The 15784-nt window shown below is 37.2% G+C and overlaps 1 protein-coding gene across 1 annotated transcript in view; it reads left to right on the forward strand.

Moving 5' to 3' along the window:
• The window catches only part of LOC141359408 (uncharacterized), a 108788-nt gene that overhangs the window by 12347 nt on the left and 80657 nt on the right, over window positions 1-15784 (forward strand). The window contains exons 10-11 of the mRNA XM_073861810.1: window positions 202-306; window positions 546-650. Coding sequence (XP_073717911.1) covers window positions 202-306; window positions 546-650 — 210 coding nt within the window. The remainder of the gene's footprint in view (window positions 1-201; window positions 307-545; window positions 651-15784) is intronic.

The raw sequence follows: 15784 nt of genomic DNA on the forward strand, positions 1-15784 counted from the left end.
GTGCTAATCAAATAAACTTGCCTTGCCTACCGTCTGTGTGAGTCCATATGAGTGTGGATTCACATAAAGAAAGTGTTGCTGTAGTGTCCACTGTCTGTCTGTAGTCAATCCCTTACACAAGCACTGTTGTCTGCTTATAATGTCTGATCACAGATTAGTATGTAGTAAAATATTTTTCTCTTGTTTTTTGTGTGTTATTAGTGAAAGATCAGGATCACCTGAATTTAGTTCTGTGTCTATAAAGAGTGAACGCTCCATCGGTGTTCCACCAAACCTCACTGAAGAAACACCAACAGCTACTAAAAGGTATTTCATGTGGTTTTTATTGATGGTCACATTTAGATTGTGTTAAGGGTCAGCTGTGCTTAATTTTTTATGACGTCTCACTCACAGCAGAGTTGTGTATCAGTTGTGTGTAGATTGACATGGGAAAGTGTTGCTGCGCTGTCCACCGTCTGTCTCCAGTCAATCCTTTACACATGCACTGTTGTCTGCTTATACTAACTGATCACAGATTATTACAGTATCTTTTTGTGTGTCATTAGTGAGAGATCAGGATCACCTGTATCCAGTTCTGTGTCTATGAAGAGTGACTGCTCCAGAGGGAAAGGACCAAACTTCAGTGAGAAAACACCAGCAGCTACTAAAAGGTATTTCATGTGTTTCTAATTGATGGTTGCATTTAGACTTTGTCAGGTGTACACATGCACTGTTGTCTGATTATACTGTCTGCCCTTTGCTCACATAAAATTAGGGTAGATAAAAGTACAGCAAAACACAACGAAAATTCTTCATTTGGCCAGGACTTGTAATTTGGCCTTTGTTAACTGCTACACATTCTCTCTGCCTATTTATCTAATCTGAGGTACTGAGCACAATGTTTTACATCTTTTCTGACTTTTAGCGTGAACACACAGTCTACAGCCATATCTGTAGGCTTTTGTTAATAAAACTAAAACAGCTTATTTCCGCGGATTTTATTAGTTTTTATTTTGCACCTGTGTGGAAGTTGCTCGATCTTATTTAATCAATTGCACTGAAATATCATAGAAAGCTCTTACATATTCATGTACAAAAAACTGTGCAACATGTTTACTTACAAAACAAGCAGCGGACTCTGACATAATATTAGTTTGTGGCAAATTAAGGACGATTTCACATTTGGTGCGATTGCCTGGTCCGAACCCGAGTTCGATTGCTCCCCCTCCCCCATGCCCCCCATGGACTGTGTTCACATATGCTGAGTCCCACTTCGCATACTATCCGTCCTAAATAGTATTCGAAACTAGAATTAGTACGTCCCAAAACGTAGTATGTTGAAATGAGTATCCCAAAGATACCCGGATGGTCTACTATTTCCGGTTAGATTTCGAAGTGCAGATCGATCCACACTCTAACGGCTAATATTGCCCACAACCCATTGCGTGCGGGAGGGAGGAGCTTTGTGGTGATGTAAATATGGCAGCCAGACGCAGCAGCCGAGATGCGCCCTCAGCTTTTAAGTGTAAGAATTCAAATAACCCTAATTAAAGTTATCTTTCATTGTGTCGTAATATTCGGTTGATGTTGTGAAAATAAAGTACCATGGCTGTAGTACTGTGTCATGCATGTGTCTTTTTATGTATTTCTTTTTATGTTTCTGTCTTAGATTTATACCTTAAACCCTTATGAAAATAAACACCTTTTACTACAATAATCATAGTTTAACCAAACTGACTTAGTTGTATTAAAACTATGGCTGTACAAATTTTAAGTTTAATAAGAAATATGGTTACTAAACTTTTACTATAGTAAAAGCATGGTTCATTTTCATCGCGGTCATTTTGCTTTGCATACATAAGTATAAAATAAGCATAAAATACGTTAAACAATAGTTATACTATAAACTTTAACTATTTTGACTTTAAAATAAGTAGCTTTCGTTACACACATTGTTGCACATAAACATCATAACCAGCCGCCTCACAAACGACCTGCGTTTGGTGTGCGTAACTAGGCAACCACGTTGTCGTTCACGTTGCATGACGTCATCGAAGTACGTCCCAGAACGTGCATACTCTTTTGCTACACACTCAAAAGTACGTACATTTTCCTCACAAAAACAGTACATACTTTTAGGTCGTAGTATAAGTAGGCGAATTGGGACTCAGCAATATTATTTTTGCATCCGAACCGCGGTACACTTGCATCATCAAGCTGCAGCCGGCGCGTTCTCATGTTGCTTGGCAACCGCTGTAAACGAGAAGACGACAAGCGTGATTGACTAACTGCAAGCAGAGAGATGATTTCTGAATGCCTCCGCAAAAATTGACGTCGGCGGACAGACCGTTGTCATCGAAATGACTTTAGTATGTTTGCGGCAGACAGACGAAAGTGCGTTTCTGTATTATTTCTTTGAAAACAAAACCAAAGGTTTAAAAAAATAAGAACAAAACTCAAGCAAGCATTCTATGCATTTTGTTGTCAAGGTAAGTGCACGCACACAAACACACACGTCTGTTTTGGTGGGACATTCCATATAATACGTAATTAACAGCGGTTCACTTCCGCGATTTGGTACGATTGCGCTCACATTAGCAGCGAACCGATCTGGAGTTCACATGAAACGAACCCCAGACCACCTTTTTAAGCAGACTCGAGTACGTTTCGCGGGTGCGCACCCAAGTTCGGAAGACAGCGTTCACATCATCCAAATGTACCAAACTCTGATGTCAATCGAACCCGGGTCCGCACCAAAAGTGCTAATGTGAAAACGCCCTAAACCCGTAATTTCTCCGGCTTGCATTTTAATGACAACAGAGAGACTCGCCCACAGTCTCCACAGACCATCCCCTCAAAGATCCCCAAGATACCAGTGCCCACTCCACGAATGCGGTGAAGCTACCTTGAGGACCCTCCCCGGTTGGTGGAGACCAACAAGCAGGAAAGTACAGAGGCAGCTGTCTGGGGAGGTGGTGCTAAGACTAAAAAGTCACTTAAATGTTCCCCAAAGGAAGCGATCTCTCTGCTCCAGGAACGATAGCTGTACTGCAGTGAGGTCCATGACAGTATGATGGGGAAAACTAAACATGATGGCTGTAAATGAAAAACAACAACAAAAAAACACTTACATAGGACCTTTCAAAACACTAAACTGTTTGGTGAGTTTTTGTTACGGTACGTGGTGGAGGACACAGGAGAGGATGACAGATAACATTAAACAATAACTTTTAATAATACAAATGATTGATATATACACATAAAAAGCAACATTAGACAATAACAGACAAAAACTGGAACAAAGTCAGGGGAATATATATGCACATGTACTAATGACAACTAAACTAGAAACAGGTGAGGATGATAAATTACCGTATTTTCCGGACTAAAAGTCACACTTTTTTCATAGTTTAGCTGGTCCTTGCGACTTGTAGTCAGGTGCGACTTGTAAGTCAGTATGAATTAATTTTGACATATATGAACCAAGAGACAACATTACCGTCTACAGCCGCAAGAGTCCACTGTATGCTGCTCCTGTATTTATGTAATTCACTGGATTCTGTAATGTGGAATGATGAGCCTGCAAACTTGATGCTCGTTGGCTTGTTCAGTTAATTTAGCCTATATTGTGTTAACAACTTTTTTTAGGTTAACTTACGGACACCTATTATGCCTGCTGTTCTGTGTGTGATTGTTCAATTGAATAACTTGCCTATCCAGATAAAATATCTGTTCTTCAGCTTGGATTTTGTGAAATCAATTTCTAAGTAAATTTGACATGTAGTCCACTGTGACTTATTTATATTTTTCGTCTTCATGACAGTGACACATTTTTGATTGACGCAACTTATACTCCTGATGGTAGCAACTTCTCTTTATAGGTGCAGTGTGTAAGTTTTAGCGGCATCTAGTGGTGAGGTTGCGAATTGCAACCAACGGAGTAGTCCACTGCTCACCTCTTGCTTTTGAAACACATAGAGAAGCTACTGTAGCCACCACCGGACAAACATGTCATCGTCGGAGACAACTTAGTAAAAAAATTGTCCGTTAAGGGCTTCTGTAGAAAAATGGCGGCACAAAATTGCAACTTCCATGTAAGGGGACCCTCAGTGTATGTAGTAGTGATGGTCAACCCGGATCTTTTTAAGGATTCGGGTTATTCTGAGTCACTCACTAATATGATCCGGGTTGTGCGAGTCACTTGAGTCACTTGGTCAAAATCTCCCAATTCCAATCGCTAAGTCATACTAATGTCAACCAAGCAACTCGGATCACGTGTGCAGCTACGAGTTTACGACTCCTCTGCTCCCAAAAAAGGGCTCATGTGACCCAAGGAACTCGTAAAAAACATGCATGTCCGTGGTAACATTATCAATAATTGTAAAAGTTTGGTGTGTTTAGTTTCATTTCATAATGACAAATATATCAACACCACGTTTAGAAGATGTCAGGGTTGGTTGACTTGGACGTGAGAAGAACGTGTCCTGTGTCAGATTGATAAAAGATCCACGATAGGCTTCGGTTAATCTTGTGAGTGAGTCCCAGACAGAGCCGCCCGCTCCTGCACGGGTCCTGTGAGTGAACCACTCACGTCACTCTGAGTGACTCAGTCAACAAGAAGAGCCGTGTACGTCCGTCGGGGGCGGATCTTTCCAGCAGCACTGCTGCAGCAGTCCTCGTATTTAAAAATTTTAAACATTTGCCGCTTCTACCCAAAACATTGTGCCAGTCAAATATTGCAACAGATTAGCCTACATGAGTCAATGGGTAAATAACACAAGCAAGGCTTGTTTCTCCTAGTCCAGGATTCAAGCTCTATGAGTTGAGTCACTCTCTGTGTGAATCCCAGAGCCACCGACCAACTCATTGTCGCGCGCACGCATCCCTTTGTACTCGGACTCGGAGCTGCAGGAAATAATGATCCGCAATAGCAGCTTTTGGTTCACTCGGTACCCCCAGTCGACATTTGGTGATGTAAATTAACTCGTTGTTGCAAGTTATAGAACCTTTGGCAGCTTATGTAGAGTTATTTGTTGTAATTCTGTTGTAAACATTTGAAGAGCTTTGTGTTTGATACAATTTCTCATTTTTAATGCAAAATCTGAGAGGACTCAACTGACTCGGGTCACTAAGGACTCATGGTTCTCAAGTCATTTTAGGGATCAGGTTAAATGATCCGAGTTTGGGGTTACTCGCTCATCACTAGATAAAAAGGTCTCATTCTAAGGTAATAAAAACATAACGGTTCATTATGAAAGGTCTTTGTACGCCCCTGATCATATAGTTTTGAATATTATTTTGCATTTCTGTCAAGAGATCCTTCTAAAAATTACACACTGCACCTTTAAGTATTTTACAGTACATCTGTGTATTCATGATGCTATCTATAAAATTTAACTCTTTGACACCTGCAGCACTCATGCAAGTCCACAGAGCACTGCCACCATCCTGCTTTACTTTTGGTACCATGCATTTTTCATTGTACTCCTTACCTTTGCCACACCATACAGTTTGAAATACCCCAGAGCCACAAAGATTAATCTTTTTTTCTCATTACTCCAAAGTATAGAGAGCTAGAGACCCAATAGTCTTTACCTTTCTCAATATGAGCTCTAGTAAAAGGCTTTATGTGCATTGGCTTTGCCAGTGGCTTTCTCTATGAATGACAGCCATGCATGTCTCTCCTTTGCACTGTACGTCTGTTGTGTGGTGTCACAGGAAACACACCAGATTGACTTTCTAATGATTTAGCCAACTGTGCTGAACTTGCATGATGATTTTTTCAACATTAAAATGCTCTTGATGAGGTGTTAACTTCAGTAAATGTCCTGGAGATCACAGAGAGCTTCTCACAAGTCCATCTTTTTTTAGTTTTTGGATCCCTTTCGTGACAGTACTCAAAATTATTAGCAATGCTTAACTAATTATCTTGAAACCTTGACCATTTTGTGCAAAGAAATTATTCTATTTCTCATGTCTTGAGGCATTTCTTAACCATGTGGTGCTATTCTGTCACCATTGCATGAGAGTGGATTTTCTCTTTTAAATAACATTCTCAATTGTCAGTTATCCTGTGGCCACCTGTGTGATTAATTATTTTCATCATTTCCAATAAATTCCTGTTAATTACATGTTATTTAATTTTTTTGCTAACAAATTCATCAGGGTGTAATCATTTTTGAAACACCTCATTTGATTTAAATGAGTTATTTTTTGAATCCTAAAGATGGTGACTTTCACTGTTTTGTAAATAAAAATAAATGTTTAATAAAACTATTTTGTAAAAAAGAAAGGAAATTGATCTCATATTTACTGGAGAAAAATGTTTTTCAAAGAGGCTGTACTCATTTATGCTGTGCACTGTATGTAAGGCCAATTTCCTGAAAAATTGGTTCAGGGGGATTTTCTATAAACAGAAAGGAACCCCCATGATGCTGTATCTTTGATACAACATCATGTATTTTTATTTCTTTTTGAGGAATCTGTAACCAGATCTTCATCCTTACCAGGTTTGCAATGGTTTTTCATTTGATTGTTTTGTATGAATTCTGCTTTTTTTTCTACCTGGTTAATAAGTTGTTAAGTTTTAATTCATTCTAATTTGCTCTGTATTACTGACTCTTCTAAGTTACTATAAAGTATTACGATATCTTTTGTTACCACATATCTTAATTCATGTTAATTAAGTTCTACCACTAACTAATTTGTTACGCAGTTATGTTTATATGTGGGCCATCAGGGTGATGAGTCATAACCTCTTATCATTGCCTTTACTTTGATTAATTTGTATATAGTAATATGATTTAAATATATACCTTTACTAAGTTGTTATGCAATTGTACTGTATGTGGGCTATCGGAGTGATAAGTCATAACCCAGGGCTCGAGACTAACTTTTTTCACTGGGTGCATTTATGCGCCTAACTTTTTTTCTTAGGTGCACCACATCCACTCTGTTTATCGGACAGGCCACTCGCCTCTCTTGGTGCTTTTGACTGCAACACACCATACGTATTTTTAAACGCACACACACATACAGGAATATCTGGACAACCGCCAATCAAAGGGAGGGGTCAGCCATTTACTATCTCTTATTGGGTTATACCACAACATTTTGTATACAAATGATTGCATGGGGCTACATGTAAATTTTTAGCAAAAGATCGCAGGAGCGGCATTGTTAAATTGCTTTAGCCACAACCTCTAGTATGGTCGAGTTTGTGTTCAGAATCCACACAACGGCCGGTGTGGGCCGATACTACATTGGTAATCGAATAAATGAGTTCAATATAAACATGAGTCAAACAAAATGATCAAACGTTTATCTAAATGTATACAACTATATCTATGTGTTCTTTATCTTCTGGAGTCAGATAAAGCTACCTAAATTATGTTACGTTAAATCGTCATCTGTAAGCGCCGGAAAAGACAGAACGCGCCACGATCCTTCTGCCATGATGTTTGGTTTCCGCCATTGGGCCAAACGGATGGATATATATAATATTTTTCCCTTACACTTACAGTAGAGTTGTGTATCAGTTGTGTGTAGATTGATATGAGAAAGTGTTGCTGTAGTGTCCACTGTCTGTCTGCATTCAATCCCTTACATATGCACTGTAGTCTGCTTATAATGCCTGATCTCTTCCCACAGATTATGTAGGAAAATATTTTTATTTCTGTTTCTTGTTTGTGTTATTAGAAACAGATTACGACCATCTTTATCCAGTCCTGGGACTGGTGTTAGACCAAGCTTCAGTGAGAAAACACCAACATTCACTAAAAGGTATTTCATGTGTTTCTTATTGCTGGTCACACTTAGACTGTGTACATCTTACTTAAAGCAGAGTTGTGAATCAACAATGTGTCTCAATCAGCTTCCTTGCTTAGTAGTTAGGGCACTGATCAGGGAGTCTACCATTTTAAGGGCTGTGGACTGGAATGTTCATTCCCTAAAAAAAAAAATCACACGATGCAACGCAAAACCCAGTGAGCATCGATGCACACTTTGCTCCCTTACCGGAAATCATGTGACCTCTCCTAAAGCTCTCAAACCGAAAATTACGTGAGCCAACTCTCTAAACTTCATGAAATGCAACAGTACTTTTATAAAGACAAACGTTTTATTTAGTTTTAAATATAAACACACATCACTAGACCGTAAGGGACCACAATCTACTCAATATTCAAAATGATATTTATTTAAAATTGTAACAAAAATTATATTTAAAATGTTATTCCTCCAATTTTATGCTCGGATATGTAAGAGAATAATGAACCATTTTTCACAATGTACTTTAAAATAAAGTCAGAGATGTGGGTCTTGCCAGTTGTTGAAGACTAACAGCTGTGAGTGATCACAACGGGCTTAAGCAGCCACGTGACAGAAAAATAAGTGCTTAGGGCCCTCAGATCTCGGATTGGCTCTGATTACTGTGATACTGACAAACCAACCACAGATAACAAGCAACCCCAAAACCGCACAGTTCACGTTTTATTCATGAAGCTGTGCCCTTTTTGTTTTACACGTCATATACATTTCTATAATAAAGCCCAAATGAAATGGTCATGAGTGTGTTTTCCGTAAATTGTTTGAAATATAAAAGTACTAGGCTATTCTATTCAAATTTCTCTAAAATGTCTCTTCATTTTCGTTAACCAAAACGAGACAAGACAAAATGTTTTAACGTTATTTTGTCTTTTTAGCCATCCCAGCATCTATGCGCCCCCCCACCTGACTGCAGATGATCACGTGTTGGCGCTGCGCAGATCAATCAAAACATAAAAGTACCGTGAGAAGTACCGTGAGAGCGATTAGAAAGCAGAAGTGTCAAGTAACGAAGTACAAATACTTTGTTATCTTACTTAAGTAGAATTTTGAGTATCTATACTTTACTGGAGTCATTATTTTTCAGCCGACTTTTTACTTCTACTCCTTACATTTTAAAAATAGACTCATTACTCCTATTTCATTTAGGCTTTTTTCATTCTGGTTTGTCATCATTAAAAAAACTATCCAGATAAATTGCGCCATCCGGATGAATGTGAATGTACTTGGATGAGAAGTATAAACATACCATTCTGACATCCTATTGGTTTGTACGCAATCCATCACACATGACCATAATCACACTCCAGCAAGGAGGATATAACCAGTGTTGGGCAACGTTTTAAAAAATGTATTTTTTGTTCGATGGCACTGCGCAGATTGACCTAAGGAAAACTTAAAAGTACAGCAAGAGTGATTAGGAAACATGCGGAGCAGTCTCCTCTCACGATACTTTGATATCATATGCCATCCGTTTGCACAGTAACATGCCAGTCAATTACTGGATGAACAGCAACTGTATCCCCGGGAAGACACCGCATTCTGTCTTTAAATAGAAAAGTCCAAAATAAAACCTGTGCATCACTTTCAGGTCAGTTCACATTCACAAGCCTGTGGAAATGTATAACTTTGACTGCTGATATAACCAACTCATCTGCCTGATTCAAACAGTATAACAAGGTACCAATTTATATCATGTAAATTCAAATGTTTAAACGACATTGTGCTGTGTTGTGTTTTGAAGCATGGAAAAGATATCTATGCTAAAGACATTTGTTTTATATGCTAATAACTACACTTATTTATTATTTAAATTAACAAAACCTACTTAGCTGAATACTTGAGTTTTAAATCAATCAAACACCTGTATTATTGACAGCATAACCATAAGTACAAACTTTTGCTTTTATTAATAGACATCTGCTGTTTTCTTAAAACTGACTTTTAATTTATTTACAAGAAAAACATTTAGTAATTCTCCAAATTTGCTTGGATTTATTCTGACATATAAGATCAGCTTTGTCACATTAGATTAAGTCAATTACTGTAGCTACACAGGTACAGATGCTGAAATATAAACTTTAATATATAATTGCATATTTGTATGATTGTAGTTTGTGCTGCTGTCAAAATACAATTATAAATGATAACAATAGTATTTTAATAAAGTTTTATTCTCACACATACTATAGTTGTGTGTGATTTTGTTGTTGTTTTTTAACTAAAGGGGGCACCACCGTAAAAATCCACTTTGGACGCACAAGTTTTTAGTTGCCTCAAAATAGCAACGTGCCAACAAGGCGCCTGAACACACATCGTTTTCAGTCCAGAATGCCCATGTGTGCAAAATTGGGCGCAAATGCATTTGCTATTTAAACAACGTGGCGATAAATGTGAAAATGATAATTGTGCCGGGTTGTAACTAGAAAAAATACACTTGCCTTGCGCATTGCGCTGCATTGCGCCTGGTGTATGATAGAGCCCTTAGTCGACTAAAGTTCTGGGCTGCGTTTCCCGATAACGTTCTCTCTTAGCGCGCTACGAAGACTCTTAAGTTAAACCTTAACTACAGGTTTACCTTTTCTAGGCGTGTTTCCCGAACAGTACCTTAGCGGGTTTCTTAAGGTATACTTTCTTACGTACGACGTTACCAGGTGCTGTCCATGGCGACGGTGCTGAATAGGTTGATATCGATTGCTCGACAATTAATTGTTCACTTTATGTAATAGGTACTTCGCTGCGAGAGCGGTGTTATTTATTAAAGAAACATTTTAGAAATACAACTAAATATAAACCTTGTATATTTTATTTTATATCAAACCCATGCAAAACTCGCAACTTCATGTCCAAAACTATAATGCATAAACTGCTCCAATTCATCCATTATTCATTAACTTTAACGGATAATTTGTATTAGGGGTTCCCAATAAATGCGTTGCCAACATAATCGTTGCACAGGGGAATAAGGTGGGTCGTGCAAGTCACCTGGCTTGGCTGTGCATTACACTTAAAATATATAAAAACAAATTGTTATTCATTAGTTCACGCGTTTATTGTGCTTGGACACTGGATGTTTACAATGCAGATAAAGCTTAATGGACGCATTTCTGGAGCCGCGCCTGTCTGTTTACCTTAATATAACATTAAAATATATGATATATAAATATATATTATGATTGTTTTAGATTTTAGCTTTGATTAGTTTTAATGTGGAAAATTTGTTGACCTTATACAAGCAATAATCAAGTGGGGCAGTTTCTTTGAGTGTTTATAAAGAATATGGCATGCAGCTGCCTCAAAGTTAGAAAACATTAAAAAACTTCTGTGCAAAGTCGACTTAACATCAATAATAATATTTAGGAAAATCAACAATTATGATTTTGTGATGAATGTGGCATGCGATTTTACTTGATTTGTTTTTTTTTTTGCAGCTAAAATAGCCGGTAAAATAAAGATTTAACGGATTTGAAATGCACAAAAGAAATAGTAAGATTCGCTGTATATCTAGCTGCCACCTATAACTCCTCCAACCAAACTCTTTTTTTTATAGTTTCTTAAGCCTGTAATAATAGTTCGAAGCTGATGTTCCTTTGGAAAAAAATATTAATCTAACAACCATCAGTGTAATAATGTCTAATTATGTTTCATTCTTTAAATAAAAAAATTCCTAATTTAACACGGAGTGTACTTAAACTATTTTTTTACAGATATTTAATTATATAGACTGCAATCTACACAAGCTTTTATCACAGTGATGGCCCCTAGCGGAGTCAAGTGGGATAAGGTATAGCTAAGAGTGCTCCAGACCAACCTTCCGAACGAATGACTTACAGAAGGGATACGTAACTAAGAACGTTTCGGGAAACACGTATTAACGATAAGGTACAGCTTAAGGTACAACTTAAGAACGACGTAGAGCTAAGAAGGTTTCGGGGAACGCAGCCCTGGTTGTTTTAGTCTTATTTTAGTCAGAATTATCCATGACTATTTTTGTCTAGTTTTAGTCGATGGAAATTGATGACATTTTAGTCTAGTTTTAGTCAATGAAAATTGTATTTTAGTCTCTTTTTAGTAATGCAATTCTATTTAACCCATATAGTATAATAACCTAGTAGTGGTTTAGACAAAACACTATATAAGCAAAACCCATTTTCAAACAAAAGTTATCTTGTTATATTATTGTTATTAATGCTCTGATTTGAATTTACAAGATATTTATTTTACTAACCTCTGAGTGAGTTACTTGACTGTTGGTAAAAGAGTCTAAATAAAAGTCTATATAATCAAAACAGAAGTAGTCTAAGCAGAAACACACACACGGGGCCCCTGCTGGCCCAATGTGCGCCCAAAGTGGACTTTTAGTTAAAATAACAACAACAAAATCACACACAACTATAGTATGTGTGAGAATAAAACTTATTTAAAATGCTATTGTTATTATTTATAATTGTATTTTGACAGCAGCACAAACTACAATCATACAAATATGCAATTATATATTATAGTTTATATTTATTTTTATTTTTTTATTTATACTTTATATATACCAATTATTGTGTCATTAGAAACAGATCAGGATCTGTATCCAGCTCTGTGTCTGTGAAGAGTGACAACTCCAGAGGTAAAGGAGCAAACGTCAATGAGAAAACACCAACAGCTACCAAAAGGTATTTCATGTGTTTCTTATTACTGGTCACTATGGTTGGGAATCGAATTACGAGTGGCGGCACAAGTATTGTGTCTCTCTACAGCAGAACACTCACAAACTCCCCTGTCCCATCCAGAGTCCATGCGCTCTCGCCCTTACAGCCAATACGCACTTTGCACCATTTCTATAAAACCAATAAAATCATGTGTGTGGGCATCGGTGCATGCTGCACTCATGGTGGGAAGAATAAATGCGTGTCAAATGAGCAGATAACTAAAAGTAGCGCACAGATCACACAGATATAAAATAATACCATTATTACACTATAAAACGTAATAATTATAAAATGGTTATCGAGGTCCCCTCACATACCAGGCCTCTATGTACTCAGTCATCCTTAAACCCCCACTGACGATGCAGCTGGCTGTACTGTCCACCTTCTGTCTGCTAATTATAAACATGCTTTTACTGGATTAGTTTTCATATGATTTCTTGATTTGTGTTTATCAGTAACCAGGGGCAGGAGATCTTAATAAATATTGGTGCAGAGATTACTCGGTGGAAAGCTCTAAAACAACAAAAGAAAATAAAGAGTGATGAAGAACTGGCATCTTTTCTTCTGAACAGGTGAGTACGATTTACAGCTTTTATGGTCATAAAGAATCTACCATCCTAGAAGAAGAATTTGTTCTTCAAATTTTTTGTGCACAAATTTACATTGCTGATATGCTGAAAATAATAAATGCATAAATTTTAACAAAAAAAAAAATAATAATTTTAAATAAAAAGCACTAACAATTATTAAAGATGCTGTAAATTTGCAGTTTTTATTGTTTTATACTGAGGTCTACTTATGATTACATTCAAAAACATCAAAAGCAATAGGTAATAAACTATTTTTATACCCTGGTTTTGAGGCTGGCTTGGGAAATGCTCCGTTTTGATGTACAGGCCGCATTAAACATTTACAAATCTTGTGCGTCATGAAGAAACACTTGAGAACCAGAAATGGATTTTTAAAGATCAGATTATAAATAGGGTTGCATACTGTTTGACTTTCTATTTCCATAGTTTTATTACAGATATCATAATTATAGAACATTTGCAAGATGTAAACAACACTGGTCCAGAAACATTTCCTGTTTCAGCTTGTAACTTTTTTCTTTATTTCACATATCTTAAAGATTTTTTTTAACTTTTTAATTCAATTCTATGTTCTGTTGGTAGTATTAAAATAAAAACTAAATGGGAAGTTCTTCTGGATCAGTGTTTACATCTTGCAAAATGGTCTGTAATGAGACAATGGTAAATTAGTGATTACTGTGGTTTATTATGACATTTCATTAAGTTTGGCGTGTGAGTGTGTTGTTTCTCTCTCAATAGATCACATTCTCCCTATTTCTCTATGAATATAGCTGCGAGCTTCATTATCACATTGTATTATTCCATATTTCTGACACTTTTATCATAGACCTTATATAGTATTAGTGCACACAACTCGGCTTTGCACGCTGTTGTTTGCTGTTGCTTTGCCGGGGGCCTATGCTTATAGTACAACAAAACATTTGAGAAGAAAGATAAGAAAATATTATATCAGTTATGAAAGTGTCCATGTTTAAAAGGTTGCAAAAAATGCAAATGTTCAATGCAACAGGAGATATTTGCTTCAACAGAAATAGCTTTAAAAAAAACTACAGTGAATGGCTGGATTGCCTACAACATAGCCTCTTCCTGGGTTAGTGACATCACAAACTCCAAAACATCCCTGCCCCGAGTAACAAAGAGGGCGTTGCCTTGGGCTGCATTTTAATGTTGTGGCAAGTAAACAATGAACAGCAATGGCTGCGTCCGAAAACTCTAAATTGCTGCCTTCTGAGGCAGCTTTCCAAGGCAGGAAGGCATCAAGGCATGTCCGAATTCAATGTTTGCTTTACTTCCTGACTCCTGAGATACCTATGCGTGGGCGTACAATAAGAATGTGATTGGTCGAGCCCGGTCGAGTTCGAAAAAATAAAATGGGGCCAAGGACGCGACTGGACCACCAATTTAGTGTAAATAAAGGTATATTTTCACTTTTTACACCTTTTAATTGCATTTCTAGCGAGAAATTAGTATTGTAGTTTTCAAATATGTGATTAGTTATCAGAAAGGCGCTCTCTGTTTATATTTTAAACACGCTGCCTTAGAAGTGTGTCCGAAAGTCTTGCTCTGAGCTGCCTTCATGCCTCCGAAGTCATTTCCTTATGAGGAAGCAAGGCAACGAGTCACTGCCTTGAGTTTTCGGACGCAGCGAATGTTTGGCTCCACTAGCCAGTTAGCTACATGCTAATTCATACTTATCTGACAAATGTCTACAAACACATGCAGACTTTTAAATCCCACCAGCGAACTTCGGATGTTGGCGTTTGTGTGATCTGTGTAAATTATTCTTCGATTGGAGTTTTAATGCAGTATTTACTCACATGCTACTATACATGCTGTAATAAAGCCACTATAGTAAAGCCATGGTTTGTTTTCGTAATGGGCTGTTCTGGCGACAGATATTTGGCTACACTTAGTCCTGTTGTGATAATTACTGTATCAACTTATTGCACGATAAATGAATATGACCTTGATGGTTTTTTTTTTTTAGAGAGATAGGAGACATATTGCCATAGTGTTTACATGCGTGTTTGTTTGCATAAAATAATGCCATAAACATTTTAGCTGATAATGCTACCTCTGTCATTTCTGTATGCAGTTTATCCCAGAAGAGTTGCACATGCAAGCTCTGGGTCCACACATCTGCGTGCGAATGTGCTCACACAGACTGAACAGTGACAGGCGAAGTAAAACCCGCAACTCTGGTGTGAATGAGATGTGAGGAGATGAAAATAACGTAAACGAGCCAGCATGTCAACTTCAAAAAACACAGGCAATGAAAAGAGCAACCCACATTAAAAGTCATCTGAAACATAACTATAACCCCAGTGTTTAGATCTGAGGTGTTTTACACTAGCTATTATAAACGTGTTTGCGAGTAATGGCACATACTCACAGATCCGATTAGAATAACACTCATCTAAAGCAATAAATTATGTGAAAACGAGATTTATACTGAACAATGACTATTAGCTATTCAATTGAAGCTCTTTTTTACTAACATTACAATTTTAATTTCTTAATATTCTTAAAAATTAAAAGTTGTGTTGTTAAAAAGGCTCTACTTGCATTATTATGCTATTTTTGTCATTATATAATCAGCAACATAAAATTGTCTTAAAATAACAATAATATAGATTACTGCCTTTATTTTGGGGGGAATAAACCGACTTATGAAAAGTAGCTATTTTG

Source organism: Misgurnus anguillicaudatus, chromosome 23, assembly GCF_027580225.2.
Source record: "Misgurnus anguillicaudatus chromosome 23, ASM2758022v2, whole genome shotgun sequence".
Lineage (NCBI taxonomy): Eukaryota > Metazoa > Chordata > Actinopteri > Cypriniformes > Cobitidae > Misgurnus > Misgurnus anguillicaudatus.